We start from the raw sequence: 13,038 nt of genomic DNA, 5'->3' as shown, positions 1-13,038 counted from the left end.
ACATAATTCTGTTGAACCACGGTTCAAAAGCAATGTCTGATTTTCATTGGTTAATTTTCATAGAATTTTTATTTATTATTACTTTTGTCAGATTCAAATTATTTCTGTGACCATTGCGGGTTTTTCTTTCATTAACTGAGGGGTACCAACAATTTTGTCCACGTGTGTACATATACAAGGTGAAAGTGAACAGATATAGAACACGGGTTGCAGGTTGGTCATCTGTTGATCTACTGTTTCAGGTTCAGCAGGAGGACAGCCTGTGGGAAGAAGCTCCTCCTCATCCTCTCTGTGTTTGCCTTCAGGCAGCGCTAATGTCGCCCTGGTGGCAGCAGAGAAAACAGTCTGTGGCTGGGGTGGGTGGCCTTTAACCTGCAGCATTTGTTGTAAATGTCCTGCAGGTTGGGGAGGGTGGTTCTGATGGTTCTCAGCCCAGTGGACCACCCTCCTCATCGCCATGAAGTCCTGCTGGGTGCTGCTGCCCATCCAGGTGGTGATTCTCCCATCCAGGTGGAGATACTCCCATCCAGGTGGAGATACTCCCATCCAGGTGGAGATACTCCCATCCAGGTGGAGATACTCCCATCCAGGTGGTGATGCTCCCATCCAGGTGGAGATACTCCCATCCAGGTGGTGATACTCCCATCCAGGTGGAGATACTCCCATCCAGGTGGAGATACTCCCATCCAGGTGGTGATACTCCCATCCAGGTGGTGATTCGCCCATTCAGGTGGAGATACTCCCATCCAGGTGGTGATGCTCCCATCCAGGTGGAGATACTCCCATCCAGGTGGAGATACTCCCATCCAGGTGGTGATGCTCCCATCCAGGTGGAGATACTCCCATCCAGGTGGTGATACTCCCATCCAGGTGGAGATACTCCCATCCAGGTGGAGATACTCCCATCCAGGTGGTGATACTCCCATCCAGGTGGAGATACTCCCATCCAGGTGGAGATACTCCCATCCAGGTGGTGATACTCCCATCCAGGTGGTGATTCGCCCATTCAGGTGGAGATACTCCCATCCAGGTGGTGATGCTCCCATCCAGAACACTCTCAGTGGTGCAGGTGTAGAAGTTCCTGAGTACCTTGAGAGGGAGCTTAAAGTCCCTCAGAGACGCTGTGGAGCTCTCTTCACCAGGATGTTGATGAGACAGGACCACATTAGGTCCTGGAGATGTTAACATCCAGGTACTTGAAGCTCTCCACTCTCTGATCCTAAGTGGGTGGTATGCCCTCTGCTGCTTCTCGCTGTAGTCCACCATCAGCTCCTTGGTCTTGCTGATGTTCAGGAGGAGGCTGTTGTCTCTGCACCTGTCCTCCAGGTTGGTGATCTCCATCAGATAGTCCTCCTGGTTGTTGGAGATCAGACCCACCACTGCTGTAATGATGTAGACAGACAGTCATGAGTGGGCAGTGAGTACAGCATAGGGCTCAGCACACAGCCCTGGGGGGTACCAATGTTCAGGTGAGGGGGACAGGTGTTTTCCCACTAGAACCACCTGTGGTCTGCTGGTCAGAAAGCTGCAGATCCACCTGTACAGGGAGGAGGTGAGTCTGAGGTCCTGCAGCTTAGTGACCAGTCTGGAGGGGTTGATGGTGTTGAATGCTGAACTGAAGTCTGCCAACAGCATTCACACATAATCCCCTTCCTAGTGTCCAGGTGGACCAGGGCTGTGCAACAGGTGGTTGATGGCTCCTCTATGGATCTATTGGGCCGGTATGCAAACTGTAGGGGGTCCAGAGAGGCAGGTAGGGAGGAGGTGATAGGGTGTCTGACCAGTCTTTCCAAACATTTCATCACCACAGAGGTGAGAGCAATGGGCTGGTAGTTATTCAGACAGCTGGGCTTGGCTTTCTAGGGACCGGAACAATGACGGACTGCTTACAGCACCTGGGGATGATGCACTGGGAGAGGACAGGTTGGATATTTCTGTGAACACCGGTGCTAGCTGGTTGCACAGGCTTTCAGGACACGGTCTGTTCTACCGTCAGGTCCTGCAGCCTTCTTGGTGTTCAGACGTTGAAACGTCAGCTTCACGTCATGCTCCGTCACGGTGCGTCTCCTCCTCTCTAACCCTGGAAAAGGTGTTTAGTTGGTCGTCCAGAGAGATGTCACCATGGGCATCGGTGTTGCTTTATAGTCCATCACAGTTCTTAGTCCCATAGTCCCCTGGTGTCCCTCTGTGTCTCCAGCTTCTCCCTGTACCTCTGTCTGGCCTCCCTCACGGCTCTGTAGACGTCGTACATAGCGGCCCGGTAAGGTCCCATGTCTCCGGCCCGGTAAGGTCCTATGTCTCCGGCCCAGTAAGGTCCCATGTCTCCAGCCCGGTAAGGTCCCATGTCTCCGGCCCGGTAAGGTCCCATGTCTCCGGTGGTGAGTCCCGTGTTGTAGGTGGTTGTGCGGGACTTCAGAGCGTCTAAAGCAGATGCCTTTGTTCATCCACGGCTTCTGGTTGGGAAACTCCCTGATGGTTCTTTTGGGGATAGTGTTCTCCACTAGTTTCCCAATAAATCCCACAACCATCTCCATAAACACGCTGACGTTATCACCAGAGCTGGAACATTTCCCAGTCTGCTGTCTCCAAGGTGTCCTGCAGGGTGGCCTCTGATTGGTCAGACCAGCACATGACTTCTCTCTCCACCTGAACTGTTTGCTTCAGTTGCTGCTTGTACGTGGGAGGAGGAGGATGGAGGCGTGGTCTGACCTACCCAATGGGGGCTGAGTCTTTGCCATCTCTGAAGGGAGAATAACAGTGGTCCAAAGTTCGGTGTCCTCTGGTGGCGACGGTGATGTGCTGGTGAAGTTCCGGCGTCACCTTCCTCAGGTTGGTGCTGTTAAAATCCCCAGCCACGATGAGGGCAGCTTCCCGGTGGTTAGCCTGCTAGCTGGAGATAGCCTCATGTAGCTCAGCTAATGCAGCGTCCGTCTGCGGGTGAATGTAGACAGGACTGAGAATGACGGAGGAGAATTCCAGAGGGAGGTAGAAAGGCCGACATTTGATGGTTAAAAGTTCCAGGTTGGGCGAGCAGGACAGGAGAGATAAATAACATCTCTGACCAGCTGTTGTTGATCATGAGATAGACCCCCACCTTTAGACGTTCTGCCCATACGGTGGACTGAAGAACTCCGCTGGTAGAATGGCATGGTCCAGGATGGTGGGGGTCAGCCATGTCTGGTGTTCCTCTGCTACCAGATCCTGGTCAAGGTTCTGATCAGAGCTGAGTTTAGAGGAGAACCAGAGAACAGAGAACTAGAAGCAGAGTTCTCATGAACATCTGAAAGAACCGGTGGTTGTGCTCTAACTTCATTATTAATAGTTTCATCTGAAGAACGTTCATCTGTTGAGAAGAACTCAGATGAACTTTACTGGAAAAGTTCCATAAAGAACCTCAGAACGTTCCTAAAAAACACTGAAGAACGTCATTCACTTGTGTGTGTGTGTGTGTGTGTGTGTGTGTGTGTGTGTGTGTGTGTGTGTGTGTGTGTGTGTGTGTGTGTGTGTGTGTGTGCTGCAGGTGTGTGATGCGACGGCTGCGTTGTGGAAGCCAGGAGTCGTTGCTAAGCGCCGGCTGTGTGTCGTCTCTGGAGCTCAGAATGGACCAATCAGTGATCATCAAACCCGTCCACTCCTCCCTGCTGGGACAGGACTACTGCTTTGAGGTACTAGTACTACACTGTACTACACACTACATACAGGACTACTGCTTCAAGGTACTAGTACTGCACTGTACTACACACTACATACAGGACTACTGCTTCAAGGTACTAGTACTACACTGTACTACACACTACATACAGGACTACTGCTTCGAGGTACTAGTACTGCACTGTACTACACACTACATACAGGACTACTGCTTCAAGGTACTAGTACTACACTGTACTACACTCAACACGTGCATGATCTTCTTTGTGAAGCTGATGTTTCCGTGGCGATGATCCGACTTAGGTAACGACCTCGACGGGCACCAAGTGCTTCTCGTGTCGCTCGGCGGCTGAACGAGACAAATGGATGGAGAACCTGCGAAGAGCCGTCCACCCCAACAAGGACAACAGCCGGAGACTGGAGAACGTCCTGACAGTTTGGGTGGTGGAGGCCAAGGACCTGCCGGCCAAGAAACGGTACCAGGCACTACTGTAGTAGCAGTAGTAGTAGTACTGCAGTAACAGTAGTAGTACTGCTTAACAACAGTAATACTGCAGTAACAGTAGTAGTACTGCATAACAGTAGTACTTGTACCTCCAGGTACTTCTGTGAGCTCTGTCTGGACGACAGCCTCTATGCTCGGACATCCTGTAAGCTGAGGATGGACAACGTGTTCTGGGGAGAACGCTTCGACTTCAGCAGCCTGCCATCCGTCTCGTCCGTTACGCTGCACCTCTACAAGGACACCGACCGCAAGAGGAAGAAGGACAAGAGCAGCTACGTGGGATTGGTCAACATCCCTGTCGCCACGGTGACCGGCAGACAGCTGGTGGAGAAGTGGTACTCAGTGAGTACGCCCAGTACCAGCAGAGGTAAGTAGCTGTCCCATGGCGGGACCGGAGACGTCCACGTCCCCGTCTCACCATCCCCTCCGTGTCCCCAGGGAAGTCCTCGGTGCCCACGGTGCGGGTCAAGGCCCGCTACCAGAGCATCGTCATCCTGCCCATGGAGCAGTACAAGGAGTTCGCCGAATACATCAGCTCCAACTACCTGCTCCTCTGCTCCACCCTGGAGGCCTCCATCAGCCTCAGGGCCAAGGAGGAGCTGGCTGCTGCCCTGGTGCACATCCTGCACAGCACCGGCAAGGCCAAGGTAGGTACCTGAGACACCTGGACACACCTGAACACACCTAGATGCACCTGAGACACCTGAACACACCTGAAACACATCTGGACACATCTGAACTCACCTGAACACACCTAGATACACCTGGACACACTGGAGACACCTGAACACACTTGAGACACCTGAGACACCTGGACACACCTGAGACACCTGGACACACCTGAACTCACCTAGATACACCTGGACACACCTGAGACACCTGAACACACTACTTGAACACACCTGAACACACCTAGATACACCTGAACACACCTGAGACACCTGAACACAGCACCTGGACAAACCTGAACACACCTAGATACACCTGGACACACCTGAGACACATGGACACACCTGATGCACCTGCTCACTGACTCTACCGCCTGATGTTTGACCTCTACAGGACTTCCTGACAGACCTGATGATGTCGGAGGTGGACCGTTGCCGTGACAATGACCAGCTGATCTTCAGAGAGAACACACTGGCGACAAAAAGCATCGAGGAATACTTGAAGCTGATTGGACAGAAGTACCTGCAGGACGCCCTGGGTACACGCAGAAACATGCCTAACACACACCTCTGAGTGCTTCCTGCTGGTTGTCTCACCTGTACATCACCTGTTCTTCCTGTGTGTCCAGGTGAGTTCATCAAAGCCCTGTATGAGTCTGATGAGAACTGTGAGGTGGACCCGTCTCGCTGCTCCACCTCCGACCTGCCAGAACATCAGGCCAACCTGAGAATGTGCTGCGAGCTGGCCTTCTGCAAGATCCTGGACTCATACAGGTACAACTCCCACCCAGATACCTGACCCAGACACACCTGAGACTCACCTGATACACCTGACCAAGATACACCTGAGACTCACATAACACACCTGAGACTCACATGACACCTGACCAAGACACACCTGAGACTCACCTAACACACCTGAGACTCACCTGATACACCTGACACTCACCTGATACATCTGAGACTCACCTGACACATCTGAGACTCACCTGCTACTCCTGTTCTGTGATATGCCCCGCCCACTCAGGGTCTTCCCCCGGGAGCTGAAGGAGGTGTTTGCATCGTGGCGTCAGGAGTGTGGTAACCGGGGGCGACCAGACATCAGCGAGCGTCTGATCAGCGCCTCATTGTTCCTGCGCTTCCTGTGTCCTGCCGTGATGTCACCATCGCTGTTCGACCTCATGCAGGAATACCCTGATGAGCGCACGGCAAGAACGCTGACGCTGATCGCCAAGGTCATCCAGAACCTTGCCAACTTCAGCAAGTATGTTACCTGTAGCTGTCCGTCTACCTGTGTTTCACCTGTTCCCTGTACACCTGTTCCCTGTACACCTGTTACCTGATACACCTGTTACCTGATACACCTGCTACCTGTGGTTGTCCTGCAGGTTCGGCACTAAGGAGGAGTACATGCTGTTCATGAATGACTTTGTAGAGCGCCAGTGGAGCAGCATGCAGCGTTTCCTGCAGGAGATCTCCAACCCCGATGGCCTGAACCACACCGCCGGCTTTGACGGGTACATCGACCTGGGCAGGGAGCTATCTAGCCTGCACACCCTGCTGACCGAGCTGGACCAGGTAACACACCTGTCGGACCAGGTAACACACCTGTCTGACCAGGTAACACACCTGACTGACCAGGTAACACACCTGTCTGTCCAGGTAACACACCTGTCTGACCACACCTGACTGACCAGGTAACACACCTGACTGACCAGGTAACACACCTGTCTGACCAGGTAACACACCTGACTGACCAGGTAACACACCTGTCTAACCACACCTGACTGACCAGGCAACACACCTGTCTGACCAGGTAACACACCTGTCTGACCACACCTGACTGATCAGGTAACACACCTGGCTGACCAGGTAACACACCTGGCTGACCAGGTAACACACCTGACTGACCAGGTAAGACACCTGTCTGACCACACCTGTCTGACCAGGTAACACACCTGACAGACCAGGTAACACACCTGTCTAACCACACCTGACTGACCAGGCAACACACCTGTCTGACCAGGTAACACACCTGTCTGACCACACCTGACTGATCAGGTAACACACCTGGCTGACCAGGTAACACACCTGTCTGATCAGGTAACACACCTGTCTATCCACACCTGACTGACCAAGTAACACACCTGTCTGACCACACCTGGCTGACCAGGTAACACACCTGACTGACCAGGTAACACATCTGTCTGACCACACCTGACTTACCAGGTAACACACCTGTCTGACCAGGTAATACACCTAACTGACCAGGTAGCACACCTGGCTGACCAGGTAACACACCTGACTGACCAGGTAACACACCTGACTGACCAGGTAACACACCTGTCTGACCACACCTGGCTGACCAGGTAACACACCTGACTGACCAGGTAACACATCTGTCTGACCACACCTGACTTACCAGGTAACACACCTGTCTGACCAGGTAACACAACTGTCTGACCACACCTGACTGACCAGGTAACACACCTGTCTGACCAGGTAACTCACCTGACTTACCGGGTAACACAACTGTCTGACCAGGTAACACACCTGTCTGACCAGGTAACACAACTGTCTGACCACACCTGACTGACCAGGTAACACACCTGTCTGACCAGGTAACACACCTGTCTGACCACACCGGACTGACCAGGTAACACACCTGACTGACCAGGTAACAGAGTCTTCCTCTCCGTCTCCAGTCGTGCCTGGTGAAGCTCAGTCCTCTCCCTCGGATCCTCAGAGATGTTTCTTCAGCTCTCTGTAACCCCGGAGGCGTGTCCACTGTGGCAGGCGTGTCCACCATGGGAGGCGTGTCGGTTTCTTCACCTGAACAGCAGCGTGTGATGTCTCCGCCCCCTCTGTCTCCTCCCCCTCTGTCTCCGCCCCTTTCTCCTCCTCTGGCGGCCTGTAATCCCTCCATCGGCCTGCAAGGCAGCATGGGGCTGGATGGAGGGTAACAACATGCTAAACAATTAGAATAATCATTATTACATATTACTGGTTATTACTGGAGCTCACTGAGGGCGGGACTGGGTGTGTGTTACTGGTTGTGTGTTACTGGTTGTGTGTCTGTGTGTGTAGGTTGGTAGACTTCACCAGACTTCCGTCTCCGACTCCAGAGAACAAGGATCTGTTCTTCGTCACTAAAGGTTCCAGTCTGCAGCCTGCATCAGGTGACACTCCTCACTCCTTTTTATCCAATCATGTTCTAGCTGCTCTGACCCCTGACCTCTGACCCCTGACCCCTGACCTCTGACCTCAGGCCTGCAGGGTTCTCCAGCTCCGAGCTCTTCGTACTCGGAGCCCAATGAGAATGAGGCGGCATTTGAAATGACCAACGGGGGCCGGAGGGAGGGGCCGGAGCTGACCAATGAGAGCCGCAGCCTGTCTCTGGTCGACCTGCAGGACTCTTCCCCTAGCGACGGCCTCGACGACGGCCAGTGGCAGCGTAGGACGGGGCTCCTTCCCCTCTCCTTCCAGAACCCCGTCTATCACATGACCGCCACGTCGCCACGGCAACCCCAGCAGCAGGCCGACGCCATGCTGTCGGACGGCTCGGCGGGATCGCAGGGGAATGCTGACGACAGGAACACCGTGGCGACCAAACCGGCATTCCTCACCCAGATGTCGGTGGGGCTGGGGGGAGGGGAGCGGGGGGACAGGATGTCGGCCATGTCCAGCAGCAGCAGCGGAGAGGAGTACTCCCGCAGGGCACTGTCCCTCACCGACACGCTCACAGGTGAGTCCAGGTAGCCCCACCCCCTCTGGTAGCTCCTCCCCCGCAGGTAGCTCCTCCACCTCAGAGGTAGCTGCTGTCTGTCAGTCCTGAGCTCACCTGTTGTCACTCCTCCCCCTCAGGTAGCTCCCCCCTCCCGCGGCAGAACTCCTCGGGTCCTCAGAGACGCATCGATCAGCCGCCGCCTCCTTCCTCGGCTCCTCCGGGACCTCCTCGGGGCCGGACACCTCCCAGCATGCTCAGCGGCGGCAGTGGCGGAGGCCCTGCCTACCCTCCACGCCCCGCCTCCGGCAGCATGATGTCATCGAGTCCCGATTGGCCGAGCAGCGGCCAGTCGCGGCTCAGACAGACGTCGTCATCGTCTAAAGGAGACAGCCCTGAGAAACAGCGGCCCGCTGCCAAGGTAACCAGGCTGTTACCATGGTAACCACCTGAACACACCTGGTTAGGTAACACGGCTCCATCTGCTGCTGGAAGGAGGGTTCAGAGGGACAGAAGAGGTAGAGAGGTAGAGATGGGAGTAGAGGACGGTGGGGAACAAGGAACATAACTGGTACCTGCTCATGTTAGTCCCAGGTTCTGGTTCTGGTTGTGGTTCAGGTTCTGGTTCTGGTTCTGGTTCCAGGCTCCATCTCCGTGTGCATTAGACAGAACCGCTGCCTGGCTGCTCAACATGAACTCTGCATCCTCCTACGGCGAGACGGAGGATGATCGGCATGACGACGCCCTGGTGGAGAAGGTGAGAGACTCCTGGTTGTGGTTCTGCAGATTCTCCAGGTTCTCCAGGTTCTGACTGTGTGTCTTTAGTACCAGCAGGAGATCGCCGTGCTGCAGGAGAAGCTGCGGGTTGCTGCGCTGCGGCAGGAGGAGTGTGAAGCTCGTCTGATGGTCCAGGATCAGCAGAACCAACGTATGCTGCAGGAGTACCAGGTCTGTGACACACCTGACACACCTGTAGGGAGCAGAGGTCACATGACGCAGCCTGCCCAATAGCAGTGTGTGTTTTTCAGGCTCGGCTGGAGGACACAGAGAGCCGACTGAGGAGACTGCAGGACGACAAAGACCTGCAGATGAACAGCATCATCAGCAGGTACCTCTCTGCTCACCTGTCTGTCTGCACACCTGTCTGTCTGAACACCTGTGTGTCAGTGAGCAGTGGTTCAGTGTTAATATTTCTGTCTCACCTGTTACCTGTGCAGATTGATGGCGGTAGAAGAGGAGCTGAAGAAGGACCACTCTGACATGCAGGCTGTGGTCGACTCCAAGCAGAAGATCATAGAAGCACAGGTACCTGTCTGTCTCACCTGTCTGTCTCTCCTGTCTGTATCCACACCTGTCTTTCACTGTTCTCTGTCTCACCTGTTTGTCTCCCAGGAGAAGAGGATTTCCAGCCTGGATGCGGCCAACACTCGCCTGATGACGGCGCTGACGCAGCTGAAGGAGCGCTACGCTGTGACATCACAGAGGAACGGTCTGTCTCCTAGCAACACGTCGTCTCTGCAGATCACCGAGAACGGAGAGTTCCGCAACTCCGGCAACTGCTGAGCTGTGATTGGCTGCTGCTGCATGAGGCGGAGCTAACTGACAGATCGACCAACCAGTACTGACTGACTCCACCCCTGTTGCTAGCTTATCGCTCACTTCCTGTTTTTGTTTCGCATGTTTCTTCTTACAAAGTCTGACATCATATCCTGTTTACTTTTGGTACTTCCCGTTAAGAGCCAAACACCCAGCTATCAAAATGGACACTTCCATATGGCTCTACAATACTGGAGCAACTCAACCCGTATATGGTTCTACAATACTGGAGCAACTCTCCCTGTATATGGCTCTACAATACTGGAGCAACTCTCCCTGTATATGGCTCTACAATACTGGAGCAACTCTCCCTGTATATGGCGCTACAATACTGGAGCAACTCTCCCTGTATATGGCTCTACAATACTGACGCAACTCTACCTGTATATGGTTCTACACCAGCGGAGCAACTCTACCTGTATATGGTTCTACAATACCGGAGCAAGTCTACCCATATATGGTTCTACAATACTGCAGCAACTCTACTCGTATATGGTTCTACACTACTGGCACAACTCTCTCTGTATATGGCTCTGCTTTGACTGGTCTTTTGGAACGTCTTGTACTCACTCTGGTCTAAGTGGAGCAGCTCATCCTGTTTATGGCTCTGGTTTAATTGAAACAACTCCATGTATTTATGGTTCTGCAGTGACTCTGGTTCTGCGTAGATCAGACGTTTGACTCGTGGAGCCGCGATAAACAGCCTTCTGTTTGTTTGCTGATTTTAAGGAACGTTTGGACGTCAGAGAGAACATCTTCATCCAGGCCAGGCTAGCGTAGCACCAACACTGGAACAGACCCTCCCGGCTTCCGTAGTTTCAGTATTTGTTGGTTTAGATGCTTGTTTTTGTTGTTTCAGAGAACTTTAATGTAAACAGCAGATTTCATTGTAAACTTGTGCTGATGGTTTGTGAGAACGTCTCTGCTGTGGTTCTACCTGTTCTGTATCTTTGGTTCCCTTTCAGACCCTCTTATTGTTATTTATCCACTTCAGTATTTATAAAGAGACGACACAATAAAGTCACTGTCAGACTCTTCTTTATTCAGACACGTTCCAGGGGTTCTACAGGTTCTGGCGGAGGCGGTCCAGCGGGTCCTCGGTCCAATACTCGTGGTTCCAGCCCAGGAACCAGCCGGTGAAGGTCGGAGTTTCAAATCCCTGCTTCACCGTCATGGTCGGGGTTCGAGGGTCTCTGTCGGCCGGATCGGTCTGGATGTAGCGCTCAGCTGCACAGGAAGTAGTTAGCCATTAGCCATTAGCATCCTCAGTCATATGACTCAGAGCGGGCGGGGGAGGGGGTTTCAGGGGGAACATCTACACATCTACAGCTTCACTGAGCAAAGAGAACATCTGAGTAGATCAGGAAACCATGGATTTAGAACTGGAACCACATCTCTATGTTCTAGAACCAGAGCTGACCTCAGACAGGTTCACCTCATCACCTGAATGAACACCTGGAGCATCAGCGGGTAGCTCCACACCTGTTTACACGCTGAATCATGAGGTCTAGAGGGAGAATAAACTCCCCACAGCACACCTGAAGGAGACGCAGTACTCAGCAGCACAGGTGAGATGACTGGTTTACCTGAGTACAGATGAGGTCACTGGGCTGTTTTCAGGATCTCACCTGTCTCTGCAGCCTCGGCCTTCTCCTCTTCGTGAGCATCGTTTCCAATCCAGACGAACACCTGCAGGAGGAGCAGCAGGTGAGGAAACACCAAGGAAACAGAAACCTGTAATCATGGAGACAGCAGGGGAGACTCACCTGGTCCCAGGTATCCAGGATCATGACATCATTGGGAGCGAGGTCGTCCTGTGTCAGTTCTCCTGGAACCTCCTCCATCTGAACACACACCTGTAGTGTTACCTGCATGCTGATGTTTTTACAGGTGATTTACCTGTTAGAACCTCAACCTGTGTTCAGGAACGTTCAGCAGCTGCACACAGCTTAATAATAATAATAATAATAATAATAATAATAATAATAATAATAATAACAATAATAACAACAACAACAATAATAATAATAACAACAATAATATTATTAATATTAGGGATGCACCGATACCACTTTTTTCCAAAGCGAGTAGTGTATGAGTACTTGCATTTGAGTACTCACCGATACCGATACCAAGTACTTACGCCATTACACATAAAGTTACTTTGATTTTTTATTTTTCCACAGATATCGTCTGTTATTTGAACAACATTCCTCAGTACGTTTTTCTTGTACATGGGTGACTGTCACAAGTTTCACTGCAGTACTAACAAAATTTAACAAAATTGTCATATACTGACATTCAACATTAGTGCTTTTAGAAACTTGGCACTGCCACACATACTGTAAGATTTCAGTAAAACTTTGTCATATACTGAGTGCTTACATTTAACAAAAGTGCTTTAAACATAGCACTGCCACACATATCACCAAAAAAACCTGAGTACAAAATTGTCAATTTCTGTGTCTGCGTTTTTAACAGCTTTGCCACATATTTAACTTCAAAACTTACTCAAAATATTCATTCAAGAACCAACATAAAACTGTGGCTGAGTATCTCAAGTGATCAACATGTCATCACAACATCTGTCTGTGATGATTAAACTTATTTTGTGTAAGTGAGGGGCAGGTTCTTTTTGATAAAAAGAAGCTTCTCTGCATTTTCAGCTGTGAGTCTGTTGCGTTTTTCATCAACAATGTGGGACACTGAGCTGAACAGCCGTTCACTGTCCACGCTGCTGCATGGGGCTGATAGGTATCTCTTTGACATTTGAGCCAGAATTGGAAATCGCACTCTGTGAGCCCCCCAGTATTGTAGAGGGTTTTCCTCTCGAGCAGTTGTGGTCTCTCCAAGATATGTCTCTAACTGAATGGCAGCTCCCACTGGTGCAAGGC

At 52.0% G+C, this 13,038-nt stretch overlaps 2 protein-coding genes across 2 annotated transcripts in view; one reads left to right on the top strand and one right to left on the bottom strand.

The window, feature by feature from the left end:
• LOC111586504 (disabled homolog 2-interacting protein-like) overlaps positions 1 to 11,168 on the top strand; it is a 36,017-nt gene extending 24,849 nt beyond the window's left edge. Inside the window, 17 exon segments of the mRNA XM_055011808.1 lie at positions 3,521 to 3,665; positions 3,955 to 4,127; positions 4,252 to 4,577; positions 4,580 to 4,803; positions 5,219 to 5,363; positions 5,454 to 5,598; positions 5,852 to 6,088; positions 6,213 to 6,402; positions 7,530 to 7,783; positions 7,912 to 8,003; positions 8,093 to 8,569; positions 8,689 to 8,969; positions 9,192 to 9,305; positions 9,374 to 9,496; positions 9,577 to 9,656; positions 9,766 to 9,853; positions 9,941 to 11,168. Coding sequence (XP_054867783.1) covers positions 3,521 to 3,665; positions 3,955 to 4,127; positions 4,252 to 4,577; positions 4,580 to 4,803; positions 5,219 to 5,363; positions 5,454 to 5,598; positions 5,852 to 6,088; positions 6,213 to 6,402; positions 7,530 to 7,783; positions 7,912 to 8,003; positions 8,093 to 8,569; positions 8,689 to 8,969; positions 9,192 to 9,305; positions 9,374 to 9,496; positions 9,577 to 9,656; positions 9,766 to 9,853; positions 9,941 to 10,111 — 3,265 coding nt within the window. The 3' untranslated portion in view covers positions 10,112 to 11,168.
• LOC118469343 (gelsolin-like) lies at positions 11,166 to 12,018 on the bottom strand. Its single transcript, XM_055011329.1, has 3 exons — positions 11,911 to 12,018; positions 11,773 to 11,878; positions 11,166 to 11,371 (listed from the first exon to the last, which is right to left on the bottom strand). The coding sequence occupies exons 1-3, from the start codon at positions 12,016 to 12,018 to the stop codon at positions 11,208 to 11,210; spliced, it is 378 nt and encodes a 125-aa protein (XP_054867304.1). The 3' UTR covers positions 11,166 to 11,207.
• Between the last annotated feature and the right edge of the window lie 1,020 nt (positions 12,019 to 13,038).

The sequence above is a fragment of the Amphiprion ocellaris genome, chromosome 6, assembly GCF_022539595.1.
Source record: "Amphiprion ocellaris isolate individual 3 ecotype Okinawa chromosome 6, ASM2253959v1, whole genome shotgun sequence".
NCBI classification, from domain to species: domain Eukaryota; kingdom Metazoa; phylum Chordata; class Actinopteri; family Pomacentridae; genus Amphiprion; species Amphiprion ocellaris.
The sequence above is the reverse complement of the archived record's forward strand: the minus strand, read 5'-3'. Positions and strand labels throughout refer to the sequence as shown.

Bases quoted from the DNA above. Each gene is read 5' to 3' on its own strand.
- LOC118469343 (XM_055011329.1), bottom strand. From the start codon at position 12,018: ATGCAGGTAACACTACAGGTGTGTGTTCAGATGGAGGAGGTTCCAGGA. The intron at 11,879-11,910 runs GTGAGTCTCCCC...CCATGATTACAG, and splicing joins TCCTGGATACCTGGGACCAG to GTTTCTGTTTCCTTGGTGTT. The intron at 11,372-11,772 runs GTGAGATCCTGA...CTTCCTGTGCAG, and splicing joins GGCCGAGGCTGCAGAGACAG to CTGAGCGCTACATCCAGACC.